The sequence below is a fragment of the Falco biarmicus genome, chromosome 8, assembly GCF_023638135.1.
Source record: "Falco biarmicus isolate bFalBia1 chromosome 8, bFalBia1.pri, whole genome shotgun sequence".
NCBI classification, from domain to species: domain Eukaryota; kingdom Metazoa; phylum Chordata; class Aves; order Falconiformes; family Falconidae; genus Falco; species Falco biarmicus.
Genome location: NC_079295.1, coordinates 46,847,404 through 46,868,319, shown reverse-complemented (window position 1 = coordinate 46,868,319; position 20,916 = coordinate 46,847,404). Strand labels below are relative to the sequence as shown.

Below are 20,916 nucleotides of genomic sequence, written 5' to 3'. Positions count from 1 at the left end.
AAAATAAAAGATCACAGACACCGTGGGTCATCGCCAGGCAAGAACAAAGGCAGATCCGAGCTGCGCGAACAAACGCTCCCCTCCGCGCAGCAGAGGCCAGTCCTGCATCCCTCTGCCCTTCCCACCCCGAATAATCCTGCAGACGGACCGAGAACACGCGTAAGGTACCAGGGTTGGAGGCAATGCCAGCTGGGACTCTACCTCGTTCCCCGTAAGGTATATATCTCTATTTTCCCAGCAGTACCCCATGCAAAAGATCTACCCCAACCACTTGTCTTTTAATAACAAAGCTGTTGTCACACTCGCCCAGTGGTGGCATCTCATTTACTCCCGCAGTTTATTCAGAAATGTGTTCGCACTGGTGCATCGAAACTCACACTGTTACCCTGAATCATCTGGGACTGAACCGCACCTACAGCTCTCTTCATCTTAACTCCTGAATGATGGTATTTACAGAGCCAAGCAGTTCCTTGAAATAGCCATCTTTGTCCCCTTCCCTCTGCTCCTCCGCTGCCAGCTCCTCGTACTCGCTGCGCAGGAGGCTGAGGGTGGTGCTGAGTGCCTGGTCCCCACGGTAGCGGTCCTTGCAGAAGGCCATCAGCACGCTGACCATCTTGAGGACCTTCTCCCGAGTGTCGTGCTCCGGCATGGCCAGCAGGTTGGAAACGACCACGCACCAGTCCTGCTCCACCACCGCCGGGACCAGCTTGACTTGCCTGTACTGCTGGATTTTCTCCTCCGTCTGCTCTCCGTGCTGGGAGTCCTCAAGCAGCATCTGTGGCAAGTGGTGGGACAGGGATTAATGCCCCTAAGAGGCAGCGGCTGCCGCAGGAGAGGAAGCCACACACCCGAACACCTGCCTCGGGAGTGACTTACAACAGAAAACCAAGACAAGGTTTGGTCCCGGTTCCCTGTGTGTCCCTGGTCGCCCACCCTGGAAAACTCCCGGTGCCCGGGGGTTCAGCACCACGTGGCCCTGGAAGCAGAACTTCCAGATGAAGACAGTTCAGCAGAAGACCCTGTAAAGTCTCTGCGTCTGCTGCTTCAGGCTGCTGGGCAGGCTCCCGCAGCACCTAGCACACCTCACTGCCAGCCTTTGCGCTGCTCCTGGGGGACCGATGGAGACCCCCGCCTGCTCCAGCCACGGGCAGACCTGACTCTTCCAGCCCAGCCCAGAAGACCCCAAACACCGCAGCCCTGCCGTCAGGGTGCCCAGAGCAGCACGGTGGGGGCAGGTGGGGCTGCCAGCCCCTCCCAGCCGGAGACCTGCCCCGACAGCGCCGGGGGGAGGCAGGGACACGTCCCACCCCCACGACCCGGGCACCCTTTGGGGCTTGGGTGGCCGAGTGGCTGTGGGTAGCATGAAGTTCCCCAAACAGGCTCCATTGCCCCAGTGGATCCGCCTGGCTTGGCTGGTGGCCCCCTGTAATAATTATTATGTCTTCACTTCCCTAATTACTTTTGCATAGCGCAGGGCTGCTCCCTGGCAGGGAGATGAGGGCTTCTGCTGGGTGGCGAGCAGAAATGCAGCCCTGGGGGAGGAGAGGGCAGGCAGCGTGCCCAGGAGCTGCCACGAGACCCGGCTGACCCTGTCCCCGGGGGCCACCTGCACCCCCGAGGGTGCCCGTAGGATTTTCTGTGACCCATTCACCACCTTGGAAGGGACCCCGGGTGGCCGGCGGCTCGGTCCCATGGATTTACGGGAAGGACCCAGTGGGGACGAGGAGGGACAACGCCAAGGAGACCCCCCCCCTCTCCCAGTGCCCCGAGAGAGCTGCTGGCTAACCCCCTGCCGGCCGCGCAGGACTTGGGGTGAAAAGGAAAGAAGACGGCAAAAGAAGCCACTCGGAGCCCCAGCAACCCCCGCTCCAGCACGGAGAGCTGCCGAGGACAAGGCCAGAGGACGTTCAAGCCAAGCCATGGCCATCAGCCAGCCCAAACCTGCCCCCGGCTCCACCAGCCCTGCGCCCCGCGGGCACCCCGGCTCCCCCATCTCCTCCACGAGGAGCTGGCATTGGTACACGGCATTCCCAGTCCGAAAGACAGGGAAAAACCATTATTTGAACATAAACCTGAGGACGTGCCAGGCCTGCGGCCGGGGAGCGGATGGGGCTGCTGTAAAACCTGCAGCGGGACGGGCAGAAGCGGTGCAGGTGAGATGCCCCCGTGGGCACCCTCCCCCCGCAGGCACGAGGATGGACCGCGGCACGTTGGAGCCAGCACCTGGTGAGGTTTGAGACCCACTAAAATGATTTGCACCTTTACAAAGTCTCCTGGAAAACAGCTGTTTTAAAACGCAGGCATCGCTCCGCGGTGCCTGAAACCCAAGTATTACAGCAGTAATAATCTGCAGGGCAAACTGGCTATAAACTGAGTGAAAGTGGATTTAATTTCCATTCTCTGGAGTAAGAGAAACACACAGACTAAACAGCGAGCGATGGCAAGGAAAGACAGGTTTTAAACTTACATTTACAGTGGTAATCCACGGTATTTGGAAATAAAACACTTAAGGTTGTGGGCCGGGCTCCAGCGAGGGACGGGCAGGCAGGCGAGGGGCAGGGGGCAGCTGGCGGCTGGACGCCAAGCCCAGCTCACCGCAGGCTGCTCCTTGTCTGTGTCCCTGCCGTTCTGTTATTTAAACACCCCCGGGTGGAAACGGTGGCAGCAGTTTAATGAAAAATAAAGGTTTAAGCCCACGCTGGGCTCTCCCAGGCGCTCGTGCCCCGCAGGCTGGGGGAAACTCATCTCGACGGCACAGACCAGCACGGATGCTCGTGCGGCTCCTGTGGTGTGGGGAGGGGGTGGAGGTGGGGAGTGCCTGGCTGGGTCCCGACCCCCCCCCCGGCTCCTCACCTTCTCCACGATGAGGTCGTAGAGGAGCGTGACCACACGGACATGGAGGGTCTCCATCCCCTTCTGCCTGAAGAGGCTCCTGAGGACCTGGAGGCCGCCCAGCTTGAGGAACTGCTGCTGGGCGTAGGGGAAGTGTCTCAGCATGGAGGACAGCGCGAAGAGAGCCTGGCAGGGAGAGAGCTCCATCAGCAACGTGGCTGCAGCCGCCACATTTGGCACAACCTCTCTTCATGGCGCCCACGGGGACAGGAGAAACACTCTCCAGCCCATCTGTGCACAGCTCAAAGCTCTCCTTGCAGAGGGGCATCCCCGGGAGCTCCATTTTCTCCTGAGCCCAGCTCTCCCTGGTGCTGTGAGGCTGCCCAAACTTGGGTGACTTTCACCCGAACTCCAACCCAGACCGTCATGGCGTGTGCTAGAATGACAGCCCCTGCAGCCAGCACCCCAACAGACCCAACGCCACCATTTCTCCATGTGGTTTGCCCCTGCCGGTCCGTGGCACAGAGCCCAGCTACAGGCTAAGGACGAGGTGAAGGAGGGATCCAGCACCGCTCAGCAGAGCCTGATCCCCTTGAGATGATCTGGACACCCGGGGAACGTCCTCTCCCTTGCACCCACGTGGCCAGAGGACAACACCATGATGTTTCCCAGGACACAGCCCCAAAACAGGGCTCTGTCATGGTGCAGCACCACGCACCGCGAGCAAGAGACACCAGCCCACCCGCCCCTGCCTCCTGGGCCTTGAGCGGCACAGGGTTAAAACCAGGAAGCAATGAGGGGCCAGCAGCTGACTCTTACACTCTTACACTCATCTGGTTCTGACACCCGTGGTTTGCAGAGGGGACGGGCTGATGCCGCCCGCAGGCAGTGGGACGGGGATGCTCATCCGGGCGCCCGCCAGCGAGCAGAGCCGGCCCCTCCGCACCGAGGTGGACTGCGCATCCCCGGTCCCCACGGACGGATCGGAGCTGACAGCCACGTCTTCCCCGGTCCCATTTGTTTCTATTTTCCATCTTCTGAGCTGCCGCTGGTGAATCGGAGAATGTTTGTCTCCTGTTTCAACCACAGGCCAAAGGATGGGGGAGGGAAGAGATGCACTTTTGGCCCTGCTGCTGCGCACTGCTGCAAGCACTGGGGCAGAAAACCCACCGGAGCGGGAGCCGTGGGCTGCTGCTCTGTGAGGGAAGGGGCTGGGGCACCAGCCCGTTCTTGGGATCCTGGCTGTAGGAGACTGTATGCAGCACGGGAACTGGAAATTAAAAGCCTCTATCCTGGAAAAAGGGGTTCAGCCCTTGGAGGTTTTTGTAAGGCCACATGTAAATGTGGACAATCCTGAGCTCTTCTCCAGGGGCTACCAGCGGGACGTGTTCAGGCTGGAAAGAACGGTCCCGCACCCAACACCCAGGGGTGCAAGCGATGCTGGTAAAGGCCTCTGCACACCCAGCTATCCCCCCCACCCCAAAACGAGCTCCGGACTGAGCCATGGGCACTCCTGGGAGGAGCTTCTGAGCACGGAGCATCCTGCAGTGCACCTCTCCAGCCAGGACCTCCTCACACCCCCGGCCAAAAGCAAAGGGGCTCCCCAGCCTCTCCCACGCCTCTCCCTCACTGCAGCACTCCTACCATGGACTGGATGAGAACATGTTTGCAGGGGCTAGTTACAACACCGGCAGCACACAGCTGTTTGCGGAACAGCAGGTGCATGGAAGATGAATGAAAGAGCTGGTGGCTTCCTTGCCCTGCCAAACCCCCTCTTGCAGGAGGTCACCGTGTTAAAACAGCGGGGCTGGGCTTTTGGGAGCAGATAGATAATTTTACAGCCCGTAAACAGAGGTGGCATCACATGCTGAAGAGAGGGTAATGAGATCTCATGCTCCAGGGAGTACGGCGAGGAGGGCAGGAGGGAGTCGGTGAGGAAGCCCCCACCCCGATGGACAGCACTGCACATTTGGCTGGGGGCTCTCGGCGCTGCTCGCCTTGCTCCAGAGCAACCGCCAAAGGCAGGACACGGGGCTGGCTCCAGCAATTAGCTCCTTCCAGACGTCAGCTCCCATGTTAGGCTCTGATCGCTACGCCTGCCATGGGGACCCTCACCTTTCCTCCCAGAGCAGCCGCAGCATCGAGTCCTGTCCCCACAGGGCTGGCAGAGCTGCCGCGCGTGCTGCTGCTGGCAGTGGGGGTGAGACCCACGGTGCCGGGGGGCCAGTAGGCACTGGCCAGCTGGGGCTGCTGGGGGTGGTCCAGCACCCAGGGCCACCCTCCCGCACCCCTGGAGAGTAAAACCCACCCAGCATGGGGGGACAGCGTAGCATCCCACACGATGCCAGCGATGTCCCAAAGTGCTCTTACAGCAAGTTCAGCACAAAACCAGCTTTACCCAGTGGTGCATCCCTGCTTGCTCACCTTTTTCTTGACAGCCAGGGGTTGTTCCGTAGCCAGAATAACCAGGAGCTTCTGCAGCGCGCCCCCCTCGATTGCTTCTATCTGCACTTTGGGGTTGCTGCAGGCACAAAGCAAAAGGCAGGTCAGCAACAGTGTGAGGCACGGCAGGGTGGGACAGACCCCAGGTGCCGCAGCAGACACGAACGAGGGTCGATCCATCCCGATCCCAGAGCAACCCCTACCCCAGCTCCCAGCGGCCGCAGCCTGCGGTTACGGAGAAGGCGCGAAGCCCTGCGGGCCACCTCGCACGCAGTGGATGACTGGTGCAACCCCAAATGATGGCAACAGGGCTGGGGAAGGGCACGCAGGGCCACCCGGGCCACCCCGCCACGTGCCCACATCCCACCCATCTCCCCGTGTTTCCCCCACAGCTATCAACCCTCCCGCTTCACACCGCACCTATTCCTGGACAGCCTTTTATATTGCAGTTCCTGCGTTCCCCCTCCCACACTCCTGGCTTGCCGTTAATGTACTGATTTATTTAAATGCTCCTGTGCTCCAGCTCACCTGGAGGAAGGTCCTGCTTGTCCCTAGTACCTCTGAATCACAAATTACGGCTGATCCCACCACCCACACGTCTCTCGCACCGAGCGCTTCTCTCCAAGGACTACAAAATGGCTAAATCCATCCTCCCGTCTCAAGAGCCAGGCTAGAGTTTCAGCTCCGGATGCAAGCAGCTGCCCCAGGTGCAGGCAGGCAAAGACAAGCCGTGCTTGCTGGCTGCACCACTCCCCGGTACCAGCACTTTGCCACCCCACTTCTAGTACATCCTTGAAGGTGGTGTGGAGGTCAGATGCTACAGGGTCCCTCTTCAGCGGGGCTTTCACGGTTGGAGCACAACGTACCAGCTGTCTGCATCCCTGATCCCAGGTTTCTTGCGCTCCAAGGAAGAGCTCCAGCATTTCAGCCTTTGCTCAACTTTGAAGCAGCAACTGCACTGCAGCCAGACAAAGGTCATGGATCCCTGCTACAGCAAAACACCCACGGCTCTTACCGCTACCAGAAAGCTGTTGGAGCAGTCAGTACCGAGCATCATCCAAGAAATAAGAGAGGCAGAGGCAGACAGGGTCATACAAAAACAAAAGCAGAAGACAAATGGACTTGGGCAGGGAGCAGCTTTGAATTAAACCTGTGGCTCCCAGAAATACAGCAGAACACTAAGCTCATCTGCCTCAGCCAAGGTGCCAGCAGCCTCTCCAGCCCGCCCTGCCCATCCAGGCTTTGCTTCTCACACCACAAAGAGTCATCCACAGCTCAGAGGTGGCAGGTGGGGTGTGCAGGTTCCTGACTGCAATTACCAGCTCAATCTCAAGGCAGGAAAAGGAGGTTCCTCATCCACTTGGTACTACCGCCTACTCGTCTCACCTACTTGCATCCTACTGCAGCAGGCACCTAGGCAGAGCCACACGCAGGCACCCTGCTGAGGAGGGGGACACCTATAACCTGCCCAGACAGGACAGGAAGGAGAAAGAACAAACCCAGGAGCTTCGGGATCCTCCTGCAGAAGACATTTTCACAGCACACTCTGCAGACCTCCATGCGCTGCCACTGCAGCAGCCCCAGCAGCCCTGGGAGCAAACCAGCTTCTAGTAGCACCTGGGTCCAGGTGGGACCTGATGCACGTACCAAGACGTGCCAATCCCCCAGCCCCACCATGTGACGCAGCAGCGTCCTCCTGCAGGAGCAGGATGTGCTTTTCCACCTCTACATGGTGGGAAACGGCCCACGTGGCCAACCCCCTCCCCCTGCAGAGCAGCGGTGGCATCCCTGGTGGCCTAGCCTGGGTCTGGCTTTGGAGTCAGGAGTCAACACGGGCAACCAGCCCCAGCCCCAAAACCTTCAGCTGCCCCCAGGCAGCCCCTGGAGCCGGATGCCTACTGCTGCTGCCCTCATCTCCAGCCATACCCCAGTCACACAGGCAGCCACGGCCCCTCCAGCACAGGGACAGTCCTGCAGCCCCGCAGCATCGTGGCACCCATCCAGCCTTAGCGACCCCTCCCAGGGCAAAGATGGGAAGACTACAGCACTGGGATGGAGGACAAACAGCACCCAGAGCACCCAGGGGTTGGCTGGAGACCTGTTTGACATACGCTAGCAGGTGCAAAGGTCCTAAGCATGACCCTCACCTCCAAAGAGCGAGAGATAAGGAATATCTGCCCTACAGAAGTGAACAAATCCTGCATCTCCCATCAGTTCAGATGGATGTATAAGCCAGACATAGCCACGGCTTATGATTAGACTCCTTCGGGAGCCTGGAGACGCAATACGTAGAATGCAGTAAGGAAATGCAGCAGTAAGAAGAAAAACACCTCCCAAGGTCGCAGAAGGTGCCCTCAGCAGTGAGCTGGGCATGGCTGGTGCTCGAGCTGGGATGGCTGAGCATGGCCATGCTCACTAGAACAGCATGAAACCTTCTCCTGCAGAGGCTGCCCAACATGAGCAGAGCCATCAGGGCTGTGATCCAGAGCCCTACGCACCCCCAAGCCCCAGCTAGCTGCTACAGGAGATGCACAGCCAGAGCACTGCTGCTGTGATGACCGCTGCAAACCAGGCAGGAGGGGCATGAAGAAGGTTTCTTCAGCTCTGTTTTTCCAGCTATGACAGCTTTGGTCTCTGGCTTTGTCTGTGTACAGTTGGGTTGGGCTTGTTTCTGCTTCAAGCATTTCTAGGGGAAGGCGCAGCGCAGAGGCTCGGCTGTGCCCAGCGCATCACCAGCCCCACTGTCAGGCACGTTTTCAGCACTGGGGCTCCAGGCCGGTGTGAATGAGAGGTGATGAAATCCCAGCTGCATTTCCAGGCCCCAAGGAAGAGTCAGCAACTGACACTCAGAAAATACAACTTCTGATCTGAAAACTCAACCAAATTTCACAGGCATGTCACTCCGGCCAAGGAAGAGCAGAGTCAGTGCAGAGCAAGCCGGCAGGCAGGCAGGCCCTGCTCCTGGGCATAGCTGCGCCGAGAGGAGACCCCCGTGCTGCAGACCTCAGAGAGCCATTCAAGGAACACATTAAGTCTGGGACATCCAAGCTCTTTTGCCACGTCCATCTGAAATAAATAATAAAAGCTCTTCCAGCAAGGGACGCAAGTTAAAAACTGGTATGCCTTTTAATGCTTGGCTGGTCAGCTGGAGCATTAGATCTAATTAAATCTCTGAACCATGGAGCTTCTGCCAAGGAGCACCTCTAGAGGTTAGGAAGCCTTCCTGGATGGTAGGTGTGCTGCTCTGCTGCATGTCTCTCAATGTTTCTGTTGTTTAACGTCTCTACTATCAATAGTCCAGGCTTCATGCTAACAAAAAAGCTCATTTAAAGGTTTGGAAAACTCAGCAGAGATCTGTACAAATTACACTGCCAAGCCCAGGGAAAAGCAGCCTGAACAAAACAAATATAAGACAGACTGTGGAGCGCTCGCATGGGAAATTCAACCTGTGCTGATCTGCTAATGGATAAGGGGATGGTGGCACAGACAACAAAATTCGCTGAAATGGAACTCTGAGGCCGGGACAGGGATGGAATACAGCCTGCAACGACACCCCGTGATGCTGCAGTGATGGCAGAGATCGGGGCGCACTCAGTGGATGAGATTAACCAGCCTCAAACCCGAGTGAGGAAGAGCCACAGGTCTATGGGGACCCGACACAAGCGCCATGCTCAGGCTCAAGCAGCTTCCCAAGTGAGACCCCCATGTGCTAAACAGCCCCAGTTTGCCCTGGGAAGACCGACCCCCCCTGCGGGGTGACACCACATCCCCTCCAGATGTGGCTCTCACTGCACACCTGAGGTCCTGGGGCCTCCCAGCCATGCTGCCCATGCCTCTTACATCTCTCTCTCACGCTGTTCCTGAGGAGTAGAAAACAAGGCTGAGTCCAGGCTCATCGTGACTGATCCGATCCATGCAAGAAGCTGCCTGGGTGCTGGGCCAGGCAGTTAACAGGCACACTGCTGGTGTTCATGCTGGCCAAGATGCGCTGAGCAGGGGTGAAGAGCTCGGGGAGACCAGCAGGAATCTCTAGTGCCCACAGATGCCCACACCATCATCACCTCCGAGCACTCCTGAGAAAGCTTTGGTCCCTGCAAGGTGGGCTTTGGTCTTCAGCAGAAGTTCCTGAGCTTCTTGAGACATGGGCCATCCATCCCAGATCATGAGGAACCTCTGAACGCTTCTGGGCATGGGCCACCAGACCCTCTTGATAGGGATCCTGGGGATGATACCCTCTTTCCCAGGGCGCAGGGTATGGTCTGTGCTCTGCTCTCCAGTCCCAGCTCAGGCTGATCCTCCCCCCGACTCACGATGTCCTGCTGCCTGCAGACCCCCTTGCTTCTCCCCGCGCCCCTCAGCCAGGCTCCCCCAGGAGTGATGGGGCTGCCATCCATGCCCTCGCAAGCACTCTGCAGCGCTTACGACGCGCCTTTTTGACCACAAGACAAACAACATCCAGGTTTCCCACTGTCACCTCCTTCTGAAGCTCCTGAAGCTGTGACACTGCCGAGCACAGATTTACTGTGCCATTTCATCAGCACGTTTCCCTCTCGGGGGCTGGAGGAGGGTGATTATGCCCTTTGATGGAGAGGGGAAAAAACAAAAGCAGGGGAGGGAAAGCCAAGAGAAAATCTCCATCTAAGCCTGCCTGCTGCAGCTTGCAACGGCAGAAGGAACCACTCCATTTTCTGCCAGTTTATATTTCATTGCGTTGGAGTTACAACTTCCCATAAGGGGCCAGAAATTATTACAGTCAAGGCTTGTTTGCCAGAACACCACAAGCCTCAACAGTGCATGGCGAGAGAAGCAAAAGTAATAAAAACAAGGGCTGAGGCACTGTGATCAGCACTACCGGAGCAAAATTGCAATGAAGCTGCCGCGGCACCCCGGTGCCGGGTAGCAGGTCCTGCCTTGGGTGGGTGGTGAAGGCACCATCAGGCAGAGATGGGACCCAGCACCTTCCACAAGCTGCCAGCTCAAGATGTTTGCATCCTTCTTCCTTTTTTTCTTCCATTAAAGCTCTTTGTGGAAGCAGCAAGACCTTAGGACGGGGATGACAGGACAGGGATGACACCAGAGGACCTGCCAGCACGATGGAGGCTCCTGGAGGAGCCGTGGTCTCACACGCTGGGATCAGAGCCCTCCAGCCTCCCGCGCGGTCCCCACGCACTGCAATCGCCCCACACCGTGCAGGTGGGCTATTAGGGACCCACTGGTGCGACAGCTGCCCCTGCTCCCTGGACACTGTCTTCGGTGTGCCAAGGAGCAGCACCAGCTCGGGGAACGCCGCTGTTGCTCCTGAAAATCCAACATGCGCTTCCCTACCATTTCACCAGCAAATTCATTACACAGAACCAGCTCCCGTTTTGCTGAAGAAGGCATTTTTTAACGAGTACTGTCCGTTAAGCGATACCCTTACCCTGCTCCTCCTAGCGTGACCCTAAGTACATGTGCACAAATTTTGGAGAGACTTTCCAAAGTTTTTCCAGACTGCACACACGAGGGGCGTGGGAAGACTGAAAAGCAGCAACACAGCCCTGAGGCAAGAGTGGCTCTTGAGTTAGGTGGGAACATGCAATATGACAGCAAAATTAGATTTAAATTTAAAAAAAGGAAAAGGAAAGCCAAGTGGTGTGGAGGGACCTGGGGACTGGGAAGCACAGAGCAGGGCAGGCAGGCAAACGCCCTTGTCTCTACTGCTCTGGCAAGGACACACACAGGATATTTATTCCTTGGCCTGCTGCTTGTAGAAACCACACGAGACCCTAGGAAAAAAAAAAAAAGGGTCACCTCCTTACTCTGAGCATCCTGCTGAAGCCAGGCAAAGACCAAGAAGGGGTGCGAATGGGGGAGGGCATTGGAGGGGATGCTCCTGCCTGGCAGAGCAGGGTGCTGAGCACAACGCTTCACCTGCCCCGGCTGCAGCATGTCGCGCGGCACCGGCACACACCTGCTGTGGTGGCTGCCGGTGCTGAGCTGCACCAGCACCCTCCCCAGGGTGCCAGGAGGGACGTGGAGAGCTCATGCTCTGATGAAAGCCCGGTGAGATGGTGAAAAGGCAGGATAATCACCAGGCTAGACAGGACTTAATGGGTCTTTTCTCTCATCAGAACCAGTGGTCTGCGATGCTGCGTGGGAAATCAAAGCCAGGGATCAAAGACTGTAAGTCTGTGAAACAACCTAAAAAATTTAGTGTAGTCTATTTAGCTTGTGCTATAACCTGAGGATCAGAAACAGGCAGCAAGGCAGCATGGCTTACCTTGCCCTTCCCAGTTTTCACTCCAAAATCTGTTAACAAAGAAAACGAGAGTGCACCGATGCTTTGCTCGCAGGAGAGTTAAGTGGCACCGAAACGTGCCTGCAAGGGCACTACAGCTCCAAGCCCTCCTGGCCCCTCGTGCCCCTCAAGCCGTCACACCTGGGTAAGAACGTGAATGGCAATGGAAAAGGTTGTTTTGGTAAGTCCTGCAAACCAGTACAAGCAGGGTCACACGTGAAAAGGCCGACTTTTTCACAGGCCTCTGTATCTGGATTTCTGACAGCTCTTGTAAGTATATGTACGTTAAAATTACTTGACAAATAATAGAGAGAGAGATAAAACTGATGGTTACAACGTCAACGTTTAAAGGCTCGACTGGAATTCAGTAATTCCAGCCTGAGCTAGAGCTGTAAATCTGAGACTCTGAATAAGGGCAGAAGAAAGAGGCGGGATGATCAGCAGCTTGTTAGTACTTGCACGACTGAATTTTAGATTGCAGGTTTAAGAAGAAAAAAAAAAAAGCAAGAAAAAAAAGCATTAAAATAGGCCAAGTGAGAAGTGACACATGGGGAGCGTTCAAAGCACTGGCTATAGCAGGAACTATCCCCATGGAAAATAACTGCGGAGCAGCTGAAGCGGGCCCAGCTGGCTCCAAATCCACTGCTTCCCAGGTACACGCACACCGGATGGCTACATCCCCTTCCAAACTTTGTTCTTAAGAGGAGGACAACTGGGACGACTCAACGCGAACAATTCCGCAGCCCCCTCGCCCTCTGAAACCGCCACGCTGGCTCTGCCGGGACAACAGCAAAGGGGGCTTAAGTGCAGGGTGAACCTCTCACACCGACACGTGCTGAGCACAGAGGCTCCCCATTATCGCCGAGCTATCGGAAAGGACGTTTGCATGCGCAATATGAGATGCGGAGTGTAATAATAAAATAACTCCAACAGGGCTGCCTGCAACCGTTCAGAGCTGGAGGAGGAGGGCGAAGCACAGGCACCCGCAACGCCCCCAGCGAGGTCCGCGTGCGGCAGAACCGGCCCAGAAAGCCTCTTCGCCAAGCACCAGGTCTGAGCTTGGAGTTGATCACAAAGACCTTCAGAGCTACGACTTAAGGAGATTAAAAACCACACAGAAAAATGGAGCCTTAAGTAGCTATGCCGATCAAAATACAGCGAAGAAGAAAGCAGGGGTGAGGGGGTAAAATCTGACAAAAGAAAAACGAGGTTTCAATAGGCAACACAATACAACAATTTCATATGAAAGATGTGAGGCATAAAAGAGATGTTAGATGTTCAAAAGCACAGAATATAGGAGAGATATAAAAAAAAAATCCCTGAGAAGATGAAAATCTCCACTTCAATGCAATGCTGCCTTCTCACTTTCTACCAAGCCAGGCGCTCATCACAGTAGTGGGGGAGCAGCAGCATCCCTGCGAGAGCAACACGTCTCAACGTGACATAATGGATTACCTAGATGCAAGTATGTTTTTTAATGAGCAATTAGGTTATTGAGTATTTGTTGCTAAGAAGAGAACAGAAGCAGAGAATAAGTTAGCGCTGAGTACGTGATTCTGTGATTTTGATGGGCTAATGTGACACTGGGACCCAGGGAGCATGAGTCACCCCAGGGACAGGGAACGGTGTGGCAGGCTGCCTGGGAGAAGCTGGGGGAACCCTGGCTCGCTATCGACCTGCGGCCCTGGCTCTGGCCAGGGAGAACTGAGCTTCTCAGGAGCCTGCAACCTCCCTGCTGAAAGCACGGGGTGTGATACCCCCTCACAGACAACCCCAAGTCCCTGGGGGGGCAGTGGCACCAGGTTTAACTGGGGAAAAGCCTGCTCTCAGACACAGGAGGCAAGCGGGAATTACCCAGCGTGAGTTTCTGGCCCTTTGCAGGCACAATGGCTTCGGGCTGGAGCGCAGAGCGGAGCCACTCGTCACGGCACGGCCGGGGTCAAGAGCCATGGTGAGGGGACCTGCCCCCCCGGAGGCCAGACGGCGCAGGGCTGGGGCGGCTAATGCTTTGGAAGAAGAAAAAAAGCCACCAAAAAACATCAGACAAGCAGCAGTGCTGTAACGTACCATAACAGATGGATAATTAGATTTATACAAAGAGCTGTAAAAGTAAGTAATTAAATAAAAATACAGAATAGTGAATTTACTGCAGCAAGACACCTTGCAGGGGTGCAGAAAGCCCCCGCAGCCAGAGCTGGTGGCCCAGCCGCTGGGGAGCGGGCGGCGCGGCCAGGGCGCTCATCGGAGTCAGCCAAAGCAAGGGATCTCCCGGAGCACCACGGCTGCGCGAGGAGCGATGCACGCCCAGGGACCCTGCCAGGGCGCAGCGAAGCCCCTCTTCATCCTCACCCCTGCGGAGCGCAGCGGCAGAGTGCACACCAGCTCTGAACAATAAAACCTTCGCTGCCATAACAAAATAACTGCGCCAGACTGCGCCGCTGAACGCACACAAACAAAGCAGCGACAGGCTGTATTTCTATCTGAAGGGGAACAGGTCCCATGAAACAGGCTGGAGGTCGCAGACAGTGACAACGCCAGCCCAGGCACGCGTGAGGCTCCTGAGGACACCCCCAAAGCCCCTCTCTTCTCCTGACCCTTGGCTCCGGGCTGTATTCTGGTGCCAGTGCATACATCCCAGCTGCGCCAACCCCCGTGCCGAGGCCAGGGACCAGCCGCTCTGCTTGAGGGGGGCTGCGCACCTCGGTGTCCCACCGACCCAGCCCAGTGGAGGGGTGCAGCTTCCAAGAGCCTCAGATGCCAGCTCAGCTTCCACAAATCAAACACCCACGTTTAATCAAAGACCCATACATTACTTTATGATCAAAAAGCAAAGGGGTTTGGATTCTCGGGGCTACTGCCAGCACGGAGCCGGAGGAGCCTTTCAGAGGAAGGGTACGAAGCGGCGCCACCGAGGCCAGTAGCCCGTCTTCTCCATTCTGCTGGTGAGGGATGCGCCCGGGCAGCCGCTCGTGGTGGGGGTTTGTCAGCCCGCTGTGATTTAAGGGCTGGACGAGGTGACTCATGCCCCATCTGCAGCAATCAAGGGAACCGGGTGAGCTCTCTTCCAGCACAACGTGTTGAATGACTGATCTTTCCAGGTAGGTATGAGCAAGTGCTCCATGGCGCATGGAGAAGGACATCACAGGAACTCCCCCCAGCGCTCAATCACCCAAACCGATGCTTTATTTTGAGGCGTAAATCAACCTTATGCCTGTATGTGCCATGCTTACAAAACACTCCCTATGCATTTCTGAAAGCCTGTTATTTTACCATAGGTCAAATGCATATCAGTGCCTAAGGACGGGGCCTGTCTCACCGGAGGCCGCGTTAATAAACAGCAAGCAATTCTCTACAAGTGCAAGCAGAACTCATTTATTTCCATGCCATTTTAGCCATAGCCCACAAAAATTGTGTTGTATTTCCTTTAAAAAAATCACAACACGGCAAGGAACAAGAACAATATTGCAGGATTAATACCACGTCCCCGAGCTCATCCAGTGTTTTTCATCACAGGGGCTTCAAAGCACCCCTGATTTATAGACAGGGAAACTGAAGCGCTCCCAGGAGCATAAGCAGCCGCTCCAGGGTGCGAGTGTGAGTGCTGGGCTCCCGCCTCCCCGCTCCTCCCCTTCTTCACACTCCTCCTCTCTGCACGCCTCCAGCCTCCTGGCTCCAAAACGGAACTGGCCCAGGATGGGGGCAAACGCAGGAACACCCAAGGCCCCACCGTCCTGTTTGCTGCTGCCGCAAGACCCCCCAGCTGACCCCTCTGCGGCCGTAACCCACAGCGGGGCAGCTCCGCACAGAAGCATCCCCGCGAGGTCTGCCACACCGTGCTGCGCATGATTCAAGGCATGCGGAGTTACTCAAGAATTCCAACAAAACCCATTCACACGCCTTAGGTAACAGGAAATCACGCCTTAGGTAACAGGAAATCACTGCAAAAAGCTGTCGGAGAGCGCGGCAAGAAGAAAGCCTTAGTGCTCCCCGCCAGGCTGCTAACACTGCAGCTTGCGTTCTCCAGCGGCAGCGAGTACCTACATAACACATCCCACTAATAATCTCCAGAGACGGTAAAAGGTGGCCTGAGGCTAAGACCTTCGACCGTTACTCGCTTCATTTGTTTACTTGCTCATTTGAGCTGATTTTTCTTTAAGACGAGTGCTAATAATATTTAAAAAAAAAAAAAGAAAAAGGCAAAAAAGCGCCTTTGCCTGGCGTATCCCTGTTGGGAATGCCAGCGGAGCGCAGGCACTCTCCAGCTCTTCCACGAGACACAAAGCGAAGTGTGAGAACAGGCACTTCACTCCTCTCCCTTCCAGCAGCATCTCTGCAATGCACTGTCCTATTTTAACCCTGCCATCTGTTTCACAACTCCCTGCGTTCCTCCCGTAGCCGAGCAAGGCAGTGCCTTACATCAAGCAAATCTTTCTATCATCTCCCAACCCGTTTCGCTCACGGACGTGCCCTGGAGCACACCGGGGTGCCACACCGAAGGTATTGCTCCTAAACAACCGATCCACCCATCACTTATGAGCCTCATCTCAACCCACCCTGCTTCTCCACTGGCAAGGGAAGATGCTGGATCACAGGGAGAATCACACCCACCGCAATGTCATGCTTTAAACTCCGGCTGTTGAGTCCCACAGGGTTTAACATTGCTATTAGGATCATTTTAGGCAAGAAAAGTAGATTTGTTTCACTGAGTCATGATTCAAAAACGAGACTTTGCTCCATTTACAAAAGCAAATCACCATCTTGCAAATGCCAAGCACAGATTTCAGCTCCAAAAACGAAGCCTGGGGAATGCTTCCAGCCAGAGAGAGAATGGAAAACCTGCATCTGCAAAAGCTGGGAAACCTTTTTTTTATTTATCTGGTTTTGATAAACAGAAAGCATGACCTGTGGAACACCAGCTCCTGCAGAAATCTAATGAACTCATTCTGCATCATGCAACTTAATCACCCATTAATAGAGGGGAGAGCGACAGCAGGAGTGCTGCCACGGGACTAGGGACTGCGATGCTGCAACACAACCCACAGACGATTCAAGCCAGTTCCTGGGTGGGAAGCCCTGGAGGAAAGCTTGCGAGTCACAGAAAGCACCAGCAATTCTTTCTGCTTTCTGATTCATCCCTACTCAAACACCCACATGCCACAGCAGAGGAGGCTGGAACCGCTACATTTAGGATGACATTTAAAAATCAAGGTTGTACTGCTGATGGTCATTAAAAATCCAACAGCATTTTTCAGAAACAAGTGGGTACTCGCAGTAGTGTCCCTGCCAAGTATCAGCACAGCAGTAGTTTTTCTAGCAACTTCAGTTAAAAGATAAAGGAAAATTGCACCCACCTATAATTACTGTTATTACTGTTGTTGTTTTTTAAACATTCGCTATATACCTTTATATTTTCTAAATACAAAATAAGATGGAAACATTTCCCCAAACCTTTCTAAGTGTCAGATTCATCTGGCTCAACATTAAACACCTAAAATTAAGACATCTAGCTCAGCCAAGCTGCCTGGGCTCCCTCAGTAACATGTTCCAGCCCATGGTCTGCGCATCCCTGGAGACCCAGCCACTGCTTCTCTACTTCCACAGGACTTGCCCAGGCTAATCCAGAGAAACAAGCCTACAGTCCCGGGCTTTCAAGTCACTCTGAAAGGGGCTGCATCTATTCTGAAAAGTGTCTGAGGAATTCGTGGTCGCCAGCAGCAAGCAGAAATTATAATTTGCCCCATGGGAGATGGGGCTGCCTTTGACTGCTGTCTGATGTTGGGATGATTTGCCTTTTGGAGGAGTCTCTCTCCTGGCTGGAGATGGAGCCTGGATATTGCCTGAGGTGGATGCTCACGTAGGGAGACTGAAGCTAAGTGATGTGGATCCCACCTTGAGAGACAGGGTGAAGGAAGCACCTACGAACACCTGAATCAAGCTGTCAAGGAGTTAAAATGACCGAGCTAGCTAATAAAATATGGTAATAATGCAATTCATTCATGTGCAAATATATATATATAAGTAACAAAGCTGTGGCAGGTACCACGGCTAAACTGGATGCTCGGAAAGGGCTAGAGCAAGGAGAGGGAGCACTTCCAGAAGGGAACACTTTGCACAAAAGATGCCATATAATACGAATTATGCAAGAAGAAGGGAATTCCAGCAGTGTGTCCTACCTCCCAGACAGATGGAGAGAATGGATACCTTGACAAAGAAAGCTGACATGCAAATTAAGTTTTAATGACCCTGAAGGCAAAAAGAAAAAGCCCTCATCTGCTGCGGTGGAGCAGGGAGCCAACAGACAGACTTAGCCTGGCAATGAAACAGTTAGGGAAAAGCCAGAAAGATCTTGAGATGAACACTGTCTCTGTGATGGAGAGCAGTGATCCGGGCATCAGAGGTGGGCTCTACAAGGCAGGAGATAAAGGATTAATCATTGCCAGGGCAGCAGAAAGCTCCGAGAACTGAGACATGTTGCAGACGATGAGATTCCTGGATTCAGAAACAGCTTGAATACGAAGGGTGAAGGAGGACACGGGGTTCAATTTATTCAACGCTCTGGAACTGCGGAAAGACATACACTACACAAATGTTAGTTGTGATGATCACTTCCCACTGCTAGACTTCGTTAAGAAAGGATGGGAAGGTGACACAACCAGAAGTTCACACATGTGCTGTGAAGGCACAGGAGGAGAGAAGACGTGGCAGTAATTATCGGGACGTAAAACCCCAGTTGGTCGCAGCCTAGTAAACAAATCTGGGCCTGCGCTCACATCTGCCTTGCGCCAAGGAGAGAGGGAAGCTGCTGCCCAGTGGGTCTGCTGAGGGCACAGACCTTGCTGCCAGGTGCTCTGCCTGCCCTGGGGGTGATGGAGTGCTGCATCTGCCCTCAGAAGCGGTAGATGCTTAAGGAAATCACCGCAGGAACCGATGGTCCCGAACTGATGCCTCCGGCCCAGTCGGACACTGGTGAACCCACATGGGAGCGCCCTGCACTGAGCTGGCACAGAGCATCTCCTTGCCAGAGTCCATCAGCTCAGCACACAGCAGCCAGGCTGATTTTGGGCCGTCTGCCCAACGGAGGGTGCCACGGCCTCCAGCTGAGTACACAAACCCTACAAGATGAGAAACTGCCTGCTCGGCGCTGGTGACTAACGACACAAGTGCATCACCCTCCCTCGGCCATCCCCTGGCGTGTGAAGCGCTGGCTCCTTCCCAAGCGGAGCTGCTCTTACCTCCCACAGACAATATCCACTACTGATTTGTGATGATGAGATCAGCATCCACAAACCTCCTGCCTTCCCTCCTTACTCACATCCCTCCCTTCCTGCTCTCCCCAGCAGCAAGGACACCAGCTTGCCACTGGTGCAGGAAGGATCAGTGCAGCTCTTCCTCTTCCCTCGCCGTCTGGGCTGGCTCTTCACCTTACCCCACCGGCACCCCCAGCAGCACCAGCACAGCCAGGCGACGCAGAGTCCAGCTCAACAGGTACCGTGGGTGATGTGACCCACCGAAACAGCGGTCTGGAAACCATCACCCCATGGAGAATCAGCCACCACACTGATCTGCCTCCTCCCCACTCTTCTTCTGCCTATGGTGCAGAAGCAAGAAAAAACGCTCAGTTTGATCTCTGCTGATCAATACGAAATTCAGCAATGGATGGCACCCATCCTTCTCCCCAAGGGGGGCTCACAGGCCGGTAAGAACTGGAGACAAACCAACTGCCATGCTGGGAAATAGGACTTGAACAGGCTTTGTTTAAATCCATCTTGCAGAACCTTCACATTGAGCTCAAATTCTCTCTCTTCCACACGCGTTCCCTGTGAATTCCCCAAACACAGCATGAATCTTCTACAACACTTGCTATGGGATGATTCTGGGCAAGTTCCTGCCCCTCAAATGCTCATCCAAGTTTGTGTCCTTCACGCCGCGCTGTGACAGCACATGCCGCATAATGCTACGGACAACCCGGGTCCACGCATTTATGGCAACGGACCCCGTGCCTCACGGCACAGCTCCGGGCACCCACAGCTGCCTGCGGACACGTTACTCATTCTTAAAAACGGCCTCAAAGCTACTTTGGTTCTGCTTCTGCTTGTAGATCAGGGGCTTACATATGTAATTGGCCTAACCGTAAGAGCAAACAACAGCAGTGGTAGCACAGTGCCAGCAATTATTCATGCCTATAATAAACGCCTGTAAAATTGAAAGCCAGCCTTTAGAAATCTGGCTCCTCACTGCACATATGAAACAACAAAATCTCATTTGCAGGGCTTGGCCAGTGGAGTTTTTCATTTTTGGGGAGAGATTGAGGGGAGTAAGGATTTATTTTTTCTTTTTCATTCTCTAAAAACGCCACTCATGCCTACGTTTAGCTCATGGATTATTCTGGCTACATTTCAGAGCTCTGGAACAAACCCCGTGACAGGCGCGGAGGACAAACCACCCTGCGTACGCAGAGAGCAGGTCTCTGGGAAGGAGCACAGCTGATCCCCGTCCCTCGGCACACAGGGACCAGGGAAGTGTTTACAGCCAGCCCTTCTGCCCTGCCTTCATCCTGAGCCAGCAGCGAGCCTGCGGGTGAGCTGTCATCCCTGGAGGTGACATACAACTGCCGGTCCCACCACTTCCAGGCAAAAAACCACGCGGCGCTATTCCGTGCAAGAGCAGAGATGCTGACCTGGTGTCTTGGGCAGGTCCTGCCAGTCGAGGATGGCACCCGCGCTGATAAATCACTCCGCTGGGTCGAGCCGCGAGCAGCACAGCGCCTCTCTGCCCTCCTCAAGCCACCATGGCTACATCTCCTGCAGCAGGGCCACGTGGCCGCCCAAGGACCCGCCGGGTGAACAGCATGATGAGATCATTTCTGCCACGCACATCTCTCACCCACACCACCAGAGCAACCCCTATAAAACTCTTCCAGCACATTGCTGAAAATCAGTATGGTCTTCCTTGATGGCAAAGACCCCACTGACACAGAAGTTGACCTGCTGGGTGGCCCTCATGAGCCCAGCAGACACCAGCCTGCTGAGATACTATCAATTTTAGCCCTTGGATTGCTTTAACACCTTTCAACCTTGCTAATTGTTAGCGCAGTGAGCAAACAGAGCGAGGACAGAGTGGCTGTCAGGGAGCAGACCTGCAGCCGGAGGTGCTGGAAGGCCCCACGCAGCTGCGGGTGATGGGCAGCACCCCTTCACACAGCAAAGGGGCACGTTGGCCACACCAGGGCTTCCCCTTGGTCCCTGCTGAGTGAGGGACACACTCACCTACACCAGATCCTACACATGCCCGTCCACGCACCCCCCACACCCCCCAGCACCCTGCTGGCCCCGCACCCCTCCAGTGCCACGCCAGCCCTTTGCTCC

At 55.1% G+C, this 20,916-nt stretch overlaps 1 protein-coding gene across 8 annotated transcripts in view; it reads right to left on the bottom strand.

Annotated features, from left to right (window-relative positions):
* Positions 1–310: 310 nt before the first annotated feature.
* Positions 311–20,916, bottom strand: part of SIL1 (SIL1 nucleotide exchange factor) — a 97,375-nt gene continuing 76,769 nt past the window's right edge. For all 8 annotated transcript variants that reach the window (XM_056349286.1, XM_056349291.1, XM_056349283.1 and 5 more), the window contains 3 exons: positions 5,257–5,353; positions 2,854–3,018; positions 311–775 (listed from right to left, as the gene is read on the bottom strand). In XM_056349286.1, the coding sequence (XP_056205261.1) occupies positions 425–775; positions 2,854–3,018; positions 5,257–5,353 (613 nt within the window). In that variant the 3' untranslated portion in view covers positions 311–424. The remainder of the gene's footprint in view (positions 776–2,853; positions 3,019–5,256; positions 5,354–20,916) is intronic.